Source organism: Astyanax mexicanus, chromosome 21 (genome assembly GCF_023375975.1).
Source record: "Astyanax mexicanus isolate ESR-SI-001 chromosome 21, AstMex3_surface, whole genome shotgun sequence".
In the NCBI taxonomy this organism is placed as follows: domain Eukaryota; kingdom Metazoa; phylum Chordata; class Actinopteri; order Characiformes; family Acestrorhamphidae; genus Astyanax; species Astyanax mexicanus.
In genome coordinates, this window is record NC_064428.1 from 35,956,435 (window position 1) to 35,971,646 (window position 15,212).

At 36.4% G+C, this 15,212-nt stretch overlaps 1 protein-coding gene and 1 long non-coding RNA gene across 2 annotated transcripts in view; one reads left to right on the plus strand and one right to left on the minus strand.

Annotated features, from left to right (window-relative positions):
• Window positions 1–12,446: 12,446 nt before the first annotated feature.
• LOC103045825 (GTPase IMAP family member 7-like) overlaps window positions 12,447–15,212 on the minus strand; it is a 9,689-nt gene continuing 6,923 nt past the window's right edge. The window contains exon 6 of the mRNA XM_022674483.2: window positions 12,447–13,597. Within this exon, the coding sequence (XP_022530204.2) occupies window positions 12,720–13,597 (878 nt within the window). The 3' untranslated portion in view covers window positions 12,447–12,719. The remainder of the gene's footprint in view (window positions 13,598–15,212) is intronic.
• LOC125785660 (uncharacterized) lies at window positions 13,256–13,792 on the plus strand. Its single transcript, XR_007427979.1, has 2 exons — window positions 13,256–13,345; window positions 13,445–13,792. It is a non-coding gene; the product is annotated as an uncharacterized LOC125785660 (long non-coding RNA).

Sequence of the window (15,212 nt, forward strand, 5' to 3'; positions counted from 1 at the left end):
TTGCTTTAACTCTCCTTTTATGTTCATTAGTCAGAACCAGCAGTGGTTTTCCCGGGTCATATTGTTCCTTACCTCTAACAGGTAATGGTTCAATTAGGATAAGTCACTCATTTTTTTTTTATAAAAAAATACATGTTCAAACTTTTTTTAATGTTTCACTATTTTATTACTTTTAAAGACCAACATATAAAACAATAGTTTTGCATAATATTGAAACATAACACTGTAATTTTGTTTTAGTTTTAGTTTTGGCAGGGGGTGGTTGGTTGCAAACATTTGAGATGAACCATTTTTATATCATATGTTGATTACACTAGTTAAAGCCAGCAGAAGAAGTTTCATACAGAAAAAATACTTTTAACTATTTTTTTTTTAAACTTCAAAACGGGTCAATTTGACCCGTAACATAACAGGAGGATTAGGTTGTAAACCCTTAAAAAATAAGGTTTAATTGCAATGCATTTAGAGTGGAAATTATGATTGATTGATTGATTGATTATTAAACAGTTATGGATGAGACAGAAATACACAACCCAGAAAAATCTTCATTTCTGTCACTCAGATTTTTAGAGATGAACAGTGTGAGAAATTAGGGCGCGTCTTTCTCACACTACAGTCTTATGAAAACTGTATAAACAAGAGCTGAACACACACACACACACATACACACACACATTCTTCAGAACTATTCACAGCATGCTTTTAATAAGTCAACAAGTCAAGTCACATCAAGTCAGGAGTCTCTAGGAGTCTAACAAAAAGAATGAATTCCATTTTGACTTTCCAAAATACAAACTATATCATTAAATTGCAATATAACGTATTGTTATTGTTATTATTATGGATCCTATTCAGTTTTGTGGATAAATAAAAAAAAATCCCTAAAATGCACAATGGTAAAGCAGTGATTGCCCACACACAGCAAGAGTTTTCGTGAAACGTCTTCAGATTTATCACCAATCCAGCTAGGCTGCTTTAGCTTCAACCTACGAGTGTAGAGCTACAGGATCTACAGGCCCAGCTGTAGCAACATCTGTGGGTAAATGTGCTGCAGGATCCATACAGAACCTGTAGAACCTCCACCATACCCAACCCTCTCAATCTTATATCATCTTATATCCAGAATAGAGGAACCAACATGGTCTAAACTAGAGCCTCCTTTCAATTACAGTAAAGTGTTACCCAGTAAACTTTAATATATCATTACATTCCAACTTCAGCTTCAACCTACAAGTGTAGAGCAGGATCTACAGGCCCAGCTGTAGCAACATCTGTGGATAAATGTTCTGCAGAATCCATACGGAACCTGTAGAACCTCCTCCATACCCAACCGTCTCAATCTCATATCAGCTTAAATCCAGAAAGACTAATAGTTTAAACTATTAGGAGCAGTAAAAGTGCAGTGTTATAAAGGAGTTTCAGTAAAGTTTCTCCAGCACCAAGGCTGGAGCAGGATTAGCGTTAGCTGCTAACCGCGCTATGTGCTAGCTCGTTTAAACTTAGAGCATCATATTTTAATTCTTTAATACAGTTTTCCCCAGTAAACTCTAATATTCTTTCACTCTGGTATATCATCATTACAATCACACATATACAAATCAAATCAAATTTATTTATAAAGCGCTTTTTACATCTAATGTCACAAAGCAGCTTTACAGAAATGTGAACGCAGGACAGAGAATCAGACAAAACCTTAAACATACAAAACAGAACACCCAGTGACTTTAAAAAAGGCCTTTTTGGGACCTTGGAAGGATAAATGCTCACATAAAAGGGGGGGGGGGGGGGCATCCTCCTGTGGTCAAACAGCTTTTAAATTAATGTTAAAAATTCATTATAAATCCACACGGGTCTAATATATTCAGGTGTATGGCAACACCAGCAGAGAAACCTGTTAAAGTTCATATACATTTGGATGTAATTGGTAGTATACAGATTCATATAAAATTTAATGATTTGATGAATAAATGAATGAATGAATTTCGACTTATATAGCGCTTTTCTAGAAACCCAAGGACACTTTACATTTTACACGTTTTACAAACAACCATTCATACTCAGCACTCATCATCCACACACCGGTGAGAAACGGCAGCCAATAGCGCACAGCGTACTCTCAACCGGAAACCACCGTCCACCTGGAGAACTCCATCCTGCACTACAGCAATTTACCCAGAAAAGAGAGCCAATCCATATCTGGGCACAGTTGTACATACAATTACACACACAAACTTACATAAATACTACACACTTACACATATATTTTTAGAGATAATTTTAGAGTATCAATTTGTCTGGGTATCCAATCTACCAGATGTTTTCTGCAGTCTAAAATATAAAGGATTAGGTAGATCTAAAGAACAACTGGCTTAATGATTCTTGTTATGGAGGGAATTTCTTGTCTGAACTCAACTGAATATTTTTCTGCTGCTGTTTCCTCGTTCAGTTCTCGCTCGTCTAGTTTCTGTGTGTTTGTGTGTGTGTGTGTGTACACAGTATGTTTGTACGGTGTGTTTGTACAGTGTGTTACACAATCATTTGAGAACATTAAGGGCCTGAACACAATTCAACCCCAACACACTTCTACTGCTCACTTCCTCTAAGGGAAAGTCTACGTTGAGGGGAGATCAAACCTCTCACTCTTTCACTGTTTTAACATTTTTAATTTTTCCATTTCTTTTATTTAAATGTTCCTGTCTCATTAATACACATTTGCAGACAAAAATATATAATTCCAGTCTTTATTCTAAAAGATCTGATGTTGGATCAGTTCGAATTGCTACTGTCCTCCCCTGCATTATGGACTATTCCAAGTGGAAGTGTGTAGGGGAAGTGAGGATGAAGGGGATTTGGGCAACGTCCTTGGAAAGAACCTGGAAGGCTCTGAGGGACAAAAAAACAGGGTGCGAGAGCTTCAGGGTAGAAGTCTGATGTCAGATGTTTCCTGCTTAAATTTCAGTTACACAAACACTGAATAAACAGAGCTAAACACACACTTCCAAACTACTTTGTCATTAGAGTGCGATACAGTGCACTTTCTATATGTATACCGTATTTTTTGCACTATAAGGCACTCTTAAAATCCTTTAATTTTTCAAAAAGTCAGGTATTAAGGAGCAGTGAAGCCACTCCCCTGAAGTACAGTGTTATACAGGAGTTTCAGTAAAGTTTCTCTAGCACCAAGGCTGGAGCACCAAGGCATTAGCATTAGCCTCTAACGGCATTAAGCGCTAGCTCTGTTGTTGTTCAGAGGCGAGTATTATCAACCTGTAGCCTGCTGCTTACCACAGCTAGCACTGCTGGAGCAGCATCAACATTACCTGCTAACCTAGCTAAGCGCTAGCTCTTATACCATTCAAGGGTGAGTAAATAGGACTGTGGCCTGCGCGTTTACCATGTTAAAATTGCTATCTAATATTGCCCTGGCTTACCAGAGCACTCAGGGTTCCTTAGTGTAACATTGTTGGGCAGCATTAGCCACTAACCACGGTTAGTCTTAGCCCAAATAAACAGCTTTCAGGAGCTTAGCTTAGCTTTACAGGTCTCGCCACCCAGCAGTCCAATTTACAAGGCCAATTACCAGTAATGTTCCAACACCAGAAGGGTGAAGACTAGCACACGTCTCCTCCGATACATGTGAAGCTGCTGATGCAGTATTGCCGAGTAGCATCACAGCGCTAACGCTCAGAGGAAAGCGCAGCGACTCGGTTCTGATACATCAGCTCACAGATGCAGCCTTGTGCTGATCCACATCACCCTAGAAGTAATGAGGTGGAAAGAACACCATCTACTGTACCCACCCAGAGAGAGCAAGGCCAACTGTGCTCTCTCTCGGGGCTCCGGCAGCTGATGGCAAGCTGCATGACTGGGATTCAAACCAGTGATCTCCTAATCATAGTGGCAGCGCTTTAGACCACTGGATCACTCAGAGCCCCCTTGCAGTTGTTTGAAATTATAGTAGGTCTGAAGAGTCTATATTAGATCAGAAGTGCTGTTTATTATATGGGGTTTATTAAGTACTCTATGCAGGTTTTCAAAAAGTTTATTAAACTCAACTATATTTAAACTATACTAAACAGCATTTGTTCAAATTATTTACATTTAATACCTTTTATACTTTACTTGCTTTTATTTATGTAAAGTAAATTAATCAAATTGTACAGTGTAGGTTATTTTGGCCAATGGGCAGATCTTTGGGCATACCAAAGTATAGACTTGTTACCATGACTACTGGTCCAAAAAGAGCTATAATATCATCCATGATATGGTGGATGTTTCACAATACACAAAGTTAAGAACCCTCCATTTAAAATGATGGACTGCTCCAAGTGGAAGTGTGTAGGGAAAGGGAGGATGGAGTGAATTGGACTTAAAAAGGCTGACTAAACAGAGCCACGCCTACAGGATTCAGAATAACAAGCAGAGTTCTTCACAGTGAGAACAGAAAAACAGAACTGAGCTGAACACTGAACATGACTGAGTTCAGTTCTTACAAATTTTTTTACACTGTTTAGAGCATGAGATGTTTTCTATGTGTAGTCCTGGACCTAGATTATGAGAAGAACATGTGACATGGAGGAGCTGGAACACTAATGGTTTGATCTATCTATCTATCTATCTATCTATCTATCTATCTATCTATCTATCTATCTATCTATCTATCTATCTATCTATCTATCTATCTATCTATCTATCTATCTATCTATCTACTGAAGAATACTATATTTGTCTAAGTCTCTGCCTCAGTAACTGCAATGTTCTGTCTATTTATTGTCTAATCTAATCGATTTATTTAATATAATCCTATATATATTGTTTTTACTATTGTCCTATGTGTGCATTTGTATATTTGCATGTTTTATGTAGTTTGTATTGTAATATTTGTTCAATGTTGTATCAAGTTGGTTGTGTTGTGAACATAATTTCACTCCACTGGTTTTTTTATATTTTACTGGAGTGCCATTAAAAGTCTATTAGCTTCACATTACTTGAGTACAGAAAGGAAAACAATAGAAAAAGGTGTCCCATACACACCAAACACACCATTTCACAACATTTAGCCTTCTAAAACACACTGTTTGTCACCAAATAACGTATTATTTCAGAAGCTCATCTTAAGTTAGAGATGTGATATGAATGCAATCAGATAATAAGAAATCTCAAGGTCTACATAAGTCAATCAATAATCAGTTATATTACTGGTATATACCTTAAACCAGCTTATAATGCATACAGTGAAAACCTCAAACCTCAAACATCTGCCACAGCTTTTTTAAACATGGACTCACTTTACTGGAAACATATGTTCCATTTTTTCAATGGTTTCTAATAGAACATAGTGCTGCCCTTCCTCTATAGCTCTCATATTTGGTTACATTCGAAAGAAATCAGAGTAAGGGTATACATGCACTAGGAAATCTGATTACTAAGCTAAAATCCAGCTCTCTTTAGCAGATTTCTTTGCTCCAATCCTTAATTTGATCTAAAAATCGAAGTATGTTTTTTACATAATAAATTAAATAATTAGATTATTAAAATCTGCAAAAATATGATTATGACTGAGCAATTAAGTGCATGTAAATGCAGTTATTGTTTAGTCTTCTTAATCAAAGCTGTTGTCTGTAGATCTTCCTCCATTGAGTTTCAGTTCAACAACGGTTTCTCTAATGTTCTCACAGCAATATTTCCCTGCTGCTGTTTCCCCTTATTAGTTCCCGGTCCTCTCGTCTATGTGTGTGTGTGTGTGTTTATACAGTGTGTTACACAATCATTCCAGATCTTTCTGGGCCTGAATCCAATTCAACACCAATGCACTTCTGCTGCGCACTTTCTCTAAGGGCAAGTCCAATCTACAGGGGTGATCAAACTTCTCACTGTTTCATAATCTCTTTCTTTCTTCTCAGATTTTTCTTTTCTTATTTGTTCTGTTCATATTTCCCTTTTCACAAAAAAAACCCTTGCAGATAAATTTGTGTAATTTCAGTCTTTATTCCGAGAGTTCTGATCAGTTAAATCAGTCTAAATAGCAGCTTTGTTCTCCTCTATTATGGACTGCTCCAAGAGTAAGTGTGTAGGGGAAGTGAGGACGAAGGGGATTTGGGCATCGTCCCTGGTTTGAGGCAGGAAGTCTCTAAGGGAGATTAAACAGGTACCACACCTAGCAAACGCCAAACAAACAAAGAGAAGCAGCCAGAACAGTGAACATACCATCCAAAATCTTTAATTTTAACTTTGTAGCTGTGTAGGAAGAAGGGTTTAAGATCTATAGGATCTTTATTTTTCATAATAAAGAGATATAATATGTACTGTATATGTACTTTTCTTGGATAACTGGTCATAAAAGTGCTATTTTACCCGGAATTATATGTTTAAATACAAGTTTCTCTGATTAGTTCAGTGTTTAACAAAGCTCAAAGTGGAAATTTCTCCATCTCAAATGGTCCTCAGTTCTTCTACTCTTGAACAGGCTGGATTATGGGTTTGGATTAACTGTCTAAATGGAGGAAACACTGATTTATGAGTCAATATTCTAGGTTATATGGTGTTGGATCAGTTTAAATAACAGCTTTGCTCCACTGCATTATGTATGGACTGCTCCAAGAGTAAGTGTGTAGGGGAAGTGTGGATCAAGGGGATTTGGGCAACGTCCCTGGTTTAAAGCAGGAAGTCTCTAAGGGAGATTAAACAGGTACCACACCTTGCAAACGCCAAACAAACAAAGAGAAGCAGCCAGAACAGTGAACATACCATCCAAAATCTTTATTTTTTTTAACTAGGTAGCTGTGTAGGAAGAAGGGTTTGAGATCTATAGGGCCTTAATTTTCATAATAAAGAGATAAAATATGTACTGTATTTGGATAACTGGTCCTAAAATTGCTATTTTACCAGGAGCTATTCTTAAATACAAGTTTCTCTGATCAGTTCAGTGTTTAACAAAGCTCAAAGTGGAAATTTCTCCATCTGAAATGGTCCTTAGTTCTTCTGTTTTTAAAAAGGCTGGACTATGGTCTTGGATGAACTGTCTAAATTGAGAAAAACTGGTTTATGAGTCAATATTCTAGGTTATATGTGTTGGATCAGTTTAAATAACAGCTGTGCTCCACTGCATTATGTATGGACTGCTCCGAGTGGCAGTGTGTAGGGGAAGTGTGGATGAAGGAGATTTGGGCAACGTCCCTGGTTTGCAGCAGGAAGTCTCTGAGGGAGATTAAACAGATACCACACCTAGCAAACGCCAAACAAAGAGAAGCAGCCAGAGCAGTGAACATACCGTGCAAAATCTTTCATTTTAATTCAGTAGCTTATTTTTATAAATAAAGAGATATAATATGTACTGTATATGTACTTTTCTTGGATAACTGGTCCTAAATGTGCTATTTTACTAGGAATTATTCTTAAATACAAGTTTCTCTGATTAGTTCCATGTTTGACAAAACCCAAAGTTGAGATTTCTCCATCTCAAATGGTCCTCAGTTCTTCTACTCTTAAAAAGGCTGGACTATGATCTTGGATTAACTGTCTAAATTGAGGAAACGCTGATTTATGAGTCAAGATTCTAGATTATATGATGTTAGATCAGTTTAAATAACAGCTTTGCTCCCCTGCATTATGTATGGAGTGGTCTGAGTGGAAGTGTGTAGGGGAAGTGTGTATACAGTACATTGGGAAAGGGTAGTTACTCAAAGCCACACCTACAGAGCTCAAGGCAAAACAAGAACAGAAATATTGTGGGCGTTTCTAAGTTCCTACAGTCACTGTAAAGCCCATTTCAGAACATGTGTTTTATATCTCCAGACCTGAATCAGACTGAGGAGAAGATCACACCACTCTCACGGCTTCTGAAGAAGATTAGAAGAAGGCCTAAGTATTTATTTTATAAAGGATTGTTTTTTGTTGGCTCCTTTTCTTCTTCCTATCCTTCTTATTTGTCTTCTTCTGCCTCCTCATCAGATATTTGTTTGTTTAGGTGTGGATCATACCATGGTTTGTACCATATTTTACTGCACTCATTTATTCTTTTAGGGCCTGTTTAACTATTTAACTCATCTAACATTTATTTAACATTTTTAACATCTTCCTTCATCTACATACTTTTCTTATGGGAAATTTCTGAGCCACAGGGGTGATTGAATACTCTTTAAGTTTAGCTTTCTTTAAAAATATTGGGTACCACTATAAAACAAGACTACTTTATAAAAGATTTATAAATGGTTTGTAAATTAGATTATTACTTATTATTGATTAGGTTGTAAATGCCTTAAAAACCACTGATAAGCAGTTAAAACCTATCAATTAAAAAACCTGCAACCTAATTAATAACCATTAATAAAATGGTTATAAACCATTCATAACCCCTTTATAAAGTTAGTCTTATTTTAAAGTGTTACCAAATAATGTTGTTCAACTGCTTCCATTTGTTCATTGTGTGTTTTAGACCACTGGTTTCAGGAGAGCCGTTTGCCAGAACGAGAAGTTTTTCAGGCTCTTGATTGGATCTCCATGAACAATTTGCTTTTTACTAAAAAGTTCTAGATAAACATTTAAACTTTCTAATGGTTTCCAATCATGTTTCTAATTGATTCCACTTCAAATCAGCTTCTGAAAGAATATACAGTGATTTACAGTATTTGTTACAGTATTACAGTAACATTTTAATTAACTAAGTATCAAACTGCAAAACATTATCTGGCAAACATTTGACAAAATATTTATAAATAATAAATATATTATGCATTTTGATCTTAATATAAGTCCTTAAAGTACAAATCACTAATTTTATATCTTAAATTTGGCCACAAGTATCAGAGTAACTTGACTGGTGATTTTTTTTGTGCTTATTTTGAGTCAAATTACTTAAAATAAGGTGAACATTCTGATTAAGATTGTTGTTTAAAAAATAGCAAAATAATAGTAAACTTAGAATGCTTGGTAAGACAAAAAAATAATTATTTCAGAGAGAAAAAAAATATATTTTTTTGCAGTGCATGGTCCTTAAGGCATTTGTGAGGAAATAAACCTTCTTAAAATCTACTTTATGCAGTTTTCATGAAGATGAAACTCATCTTTTTCAGGACAAAAGCATTCACCATTATAAGAGAAGAGCTGTGAACATTTATCACTAATGTAAATGTAATGCAGATGTTTTAAAGTTGCTTTTAAACTAATAATAGTGTTGTTCAACCATTTATTTTTATGGTGTGATACTTTACAGGGAAACCCTGATGCCTCCACTGCATTATGGACTGCTCCGAGTGTAAGTTTATAGGGGAAGTGAGTATGAAGTGAATTTGGGCGACGTCCTTGTTGAAACAGGACTCTTGTAAAGGGAAGTGTGGAAGAGCCACACCTACCAAACCAGCTTATTTAAAACTGGAGGTGTGGTATAAATGCCTTCAGGTAAGGTGTGAACAGGTTTTACATTTAATCACAGAACATGCAGATCCTTAATACTACAATGTGGGAAGAAGAAAATAATTCCAGATTAAAGACATTTTAGTGCTTCTATACATAAAATATATATTTTAGATAAACTGAGATTTCTTCACTTTTAAACATATTTATCTATCTATCTATCTATCTATCTATCTATCTATCTATCTATCTATCTATCTATCTATCTATCTATCTATCTATCTATCCATCCATCCATCCATCCATCCATCCATCCATCCATCCATCCATCCATCAATCTGCATACTTTATGCGAAACACAATTTCATTGTGCTGTCAAACACAAAATCATTCCTGTGGTTTAATTAAAATTAAAATATGCTGAAAAATGTGAGGGGTAATTTGGGAAGGGCAATGGGTGATGTATGGGTTTGTATGGGTGATGTATGGTTTAGGGGCAGTGCAGGAGGTAGCTGCAGTGTGCCTTTGATATCAGAGAGACGCAGATGGTTGGACGTCAGCAGGGGGGCGGTATTATTGATTGACTGATCTGCATATTGTGATATGTTTGGGTACCATGGTATGCAGAAACATCATCCTCACCTATAACATAACAGTTGAACCTAACAGGGCACTGCAGAGGCAGAAATTACCACAGTAAAAGCAAGGTTAGGAAATGTTTCTATAATTTTAATTAGGAATGGTATATTACATTATTTCAAAGAACACATTTCAGCTATTAATGGAAAAAATATGTTTTTGAGTTCTAGTGCCTTTTTAGCCCTGCCAGGGATATCCTGACTTAGTCCCAAGGGTGTAGCGGAGTGATGCTAATTAAGGGCATTTTTCCGCAAAACATGAAGAAAATAATGCCTGGTTTAAAAAAAAGCTGCTACTGTCTGCACCGCTAAAATTGTGTCACACATAGAGACACATCGCCCTTAGGAACTGAACTAAAAGTGACACCTCACTCCAGAAACTTCACAAAAGTCTCAACAGAAAGAAAATGATAAAAAGATTTGGATTATCTTTTATCCCTTAAAAGCAGTACATGCAATCTTTTTTAGTTTTTTTAGAAAGTGTAATATGATTCATATGCTTTGAATTAACGTATTCTCTTTAGTTGCTGAACCAGTCAGACCAGTGAATTATCTCAGGTGGTGGGTGGGGGAACTTCAGGGTAGATGTCCGGGATAATCCTGTTCCAACTTCAGTTACAGGAACACTGAACAAACAACCCATTATACAAACACACACACACACACACAACTATTCAAAACATGTTTTCCAGTGAACAAGCTGAGTCTTGCCAGGAGTCAATAATAAAGAAAGCGGTTTCTTTTATGGCTTTGACGTTTTGTATCATAAATAAAGTGCACTTCTGTACATACATCCATTACTCTGCAGGTAGAGTGGAGATACTAGTTTTTAAAATACTTCTGTAAAAGCTGAAGTATCAACTCAAGCTTTGTACCTGTTTTATTTAAGTAAAGGTGTTTAAAAAAAAGTACTGTAATGCAGAACAAAAGCTTAGACTGCACTACAGAGTCCTATAGTGCACTCATACTTCTCTACATCCAATCACAATCAGATTCACTCTATCTGGATGGAGAGATTTATCTGGATAGGGGTTTTATTAAACGATGAGAAGCTGAAATGAAAACTAGCTGAAATGAAATAGGATAGACTGTTTTTAAAATGAAAGGAGATGAAATTTCAATTAATTGTGTGAAAATGTAAATTCCACATATGCAGTACCTACAGGCTCCATCAGAGGGAAGCATAACACCACAAACCCCATCACCAGGTTCTCTCCGTTTTATTTCTGACCTTCCAATTCTATCACCTATCATGCTGGTGCTTCCGAGTATGTAGATGACTGTGATAAATAATAGATTTGTGGTTACTGTATTAAAAAATGTGGCACAATTATACATTTAATAAAATAAAGTCAGTTCACATTGTTTATTGTTTAAACATGAATGTGAAAATTAAACAAGCATGGAAAACAATAAGAAATTGCTGAATTACCATAATCAACTACTTCAACTCAAAGAGAATGTGTACTACTACTCTTAGTGTGGTGTAATTATAAGGAAAAGTCTAATACAGACAGTATCAGTAATCCGTATCTCACAGTTTTAAAAGAAAGAACAAGCAAAAACATTCATTAAATTAAAGTCAAGTAAAGTTTAAGTCATTAGATGTGAAAATACACCCCCAGCCTACTCATTTATGTCATTTTCTTATAATCCAATCATGTCACAGCAGAGAAATGCAAAAGAATGGTTGGAGCTAACAGAAAGGCTACAGTAACACCCATAGATATCACTCTGTAAAATAGTGGTGAGCAGAAAAGCATCTCATGATATGGTATGACCAACATCAATGGATGATCTACAGCAGCAGGAGAGCACATTGAATTGTTCCACTTCTGTCAGACAAGAACAGAAAGCTGAGGCTCCAGTGTCTTTGCACAGACTCGCCATCACTGGACAGCTGAAGACCAGAAAATTAGGTCTGATTAACCTTGATTTCTTCTGAGGAACATCAGATAATGAAGTCAGAGCACAAATCAATGTCAATGTCACAGCAATGGTCCAATTATCATTTATTAATTGACAAGTATCACATTCTTTGAATCTGTGAAAATTTCTGGATGTTCTTGAAATGTTCAGAATGTTCCTGGAACATTACCTCTGTAAAGGCAAGGCAGGTTTATTTATATAGTGCCTTTCATTCACAACGATCATTCAAAGTGCTTTACAAATTAGAAAATACAAAAAGAAGTCAAATAAAAAAAAACATGTATAAAAAAGAATAAATAAAGTAAAAATAAATAAAAATGGAAATAAAAATAAAATAAGAATAAAGCATGAATGATCCAAACATGATTAAAACAAAGAGAAGTCAAATTTACATTTAAAACTTTCAAAAGAACAACAATGAATTGGAAATAATAATAAAATAAGAATGAGAATAAAAATAAGAATAAAACATGATTCAAACATGATTAAAAAAATAATTAACAAATCTAATTAGAATAAAACTGCCGTTACAAACGTGAACATTTTCAGTCTGGATTTAAATGTGTTAAGTGTTGTAGCTCTTCTAACTCACACTCTCTGTTAACTGGTTCCATTTAATAACAGTGTTGTAGCTAAATGCTTGTCTCCATTTTTATTTTTCACTTTAGGTGGCACTAGCTGACTAGTTCCTGATGATCTGAGAGTTCTGCTCGGCTCATACTGCTGGAGCACATCAGATAAATACACTGGTTCTGCCATTAAGACGTTCAGTTAATTGGGAAAATCGGCATGAATCAATTATTAAAAAACGGACCAGAAACTGGAGGGAATGTTGGGCCAACAGCTTTTCTTCTTTTCAATCTCCAGTTCTTTCTCCAATTTCTTTATTGTCTTAAATTCCCAGGAATTCCACTTCCACACCTCCTCCTCTCGTACATCCATCACTTTCATCTGACGCCTCTTCTTCTCCATGTTCCTTATGTTCCTCTTCATCTCCTCTCTCTTCTTTTCTTCCTCCTCCCTGATCTGACTCTCCTTCTCTACCCTACACCTCTCCTCTTCCTCCATCAGCGGGTGTCTCCATTCGTTCAGGCTGGCTGTGCTGATGTTGAAGATGCTTCGGTCTATGTTTTCCATCATGTCTATCTTCTTGAGCAGCTCTGAAACCTGGGTGAAGTCCCTGCTGTCCCGGTTATTCAGGATGTGGTATCTGCCTCCACACAGCTGAACGAGATTCTGGAGCTCCATGCTTTCATTAAGAAACCTCTCCACTGGTTTCCCCTCCAGTTGATCTCCACCAGTAAAGAGCAGCATGCAGATCTTCAGAGCTTCTCCTCCAAAGAGCTTCGGAAACCACTTCATGAAGTTCCTCTCCTCTTCTGTGAACCTCCCCAGCCTAATCACCAGCAGAAAGGCATCAGGTCCAGGTGAAGCCATTCTAAAGAACCTTGATACTTGGTCAGGTGACACCCAAATATCAGTAATGGGGGGTGTGTCTATCACAGTGATTCTTCTCCCTTCAACAGATTCCATCTCTTCCTGACAGTGTTGGGTGACAGAAACAGGTGAAGCTTCTGCTCTGAAAGCATCTTTACCCAGGATGGTGTTTCCTGAAGCACTTTTCCCAGCTCCAGAGGTGCCCAACATCATCAGTCTCAGCCCAGGTCTTACTGGAACATCTATGGAGATTGAGAATGTTGGATTTTAAATGTAGCCTAATATTAACTATTAAACATGCTTTAAAGACTTTGCAAGAAGGCATGGATCGGCAGTACATAAAATGATCGTAGAGTGAGAATGGTAATTAAAAGCATACATAAGAATTTAAATCTGTATTTTGGATATTTTAATAAATTGACCAGACTTCTGAATAAGATTGTAATATTCAATGCCGTCATTCACACAATTACATTTTTTGGCAACGCTTTTTTTTTGCACTGAAAATCCAACTCATTAGATAATTTTTTACTGTAACGTCAAAGACGGGAGTCAGACGCTCGCGGTAAAAACAAAACGAGGCTTTATTACAAGGCACGTTAACAGATAGCGTAGTGAAATAACAAACCAATACATCAGAGCCGAATCACAAACTGAAAACGAAACCATGAGCCAGAGGCAGTGTTAAATAAACCAATAAATCACAAACATAACAGGGGTGCGTTTCCCAAAACGTTCTTAACGCTAAGTACTTCGTAACTTCGTACTTACGAACAATCTTAAAATTACGAGCGTTTCCCGAAAGCCTTCGTAACTAACGTAGTACTTAAACTCGTTCGTAACTTTACGAGTGGTCTGACCCACTCGTAAATAACTAAGTTCTTCTTAACGTGGAATCCACGTGCAGTTCTGACTCAAAAACGAAAGAGGCCGCTTTTGATCCTTAAAAAAATGCATTTAAAGATGCATTCAGCATACGTATTTATAAAAAAATAAACAATAAAAAAAAGACTAAATTCCAGACTATTTAAATTAATTTATTAACCTGCGCATATTTATTCATAGTATTTGGGTTTATTATATGGTTGAAATAATCGTATTCACGTGAAGAAAAAGTTACAATTACCTACAAATATAATTTTTATTCACACATATCACACACATATGGATTAAATTAACGGTTTTCCCCAGTCTGACAGTCGTAGTAGTAAACAAATAAGTAAATATATTTTATTTGGCTTTTTATATCATACAAAATTATACCTTTGTGGCTTAATAATGAAGAACTGTATATAAATCGGTGGTCTAGTTTTCATCTGGCTTTGCCTTAAACCTCACAGACACGGGGGCGGAGCCACCAAAGTGCTACTTAAAGGTCCTTCGTAAGTATGGAGACTTAAGAGTGGCTTCTGGAAACAGTCGGAAAAATGGCGTTCTTAAAGTTAAGTCGTTCTTAAAGTTGTTCTTAAATCCCTAAGAACAATCGCTATCGGGAAACGCACCCCAGAGCAATAGGGTAAGGCAGAAACGTAGTCGAAAGAACAAACAAGGGTCATACACGGATAATTCAGACAGAAAATAAACGCTCAGTAATTCGCTGGTTAAACAGGGAAAATACCTCGCAGCAAATATGACAAACAAACGTGTATTCATGATCAGTAAATTACAAACACCTGAACGCAATCTAGGACCGGGGTTTGTCCATAGACGGGAACGGAAGAGTTAGAGATGGGAACTACAGAGTCTGGTAGGCGTGACATTTACATTTTAGTTTTGAAATTAATCAGATGCATACAGATGCATCAGATGCATCAGAAATTAATCAGATGCATACATTATATATATATAATGTAGGAG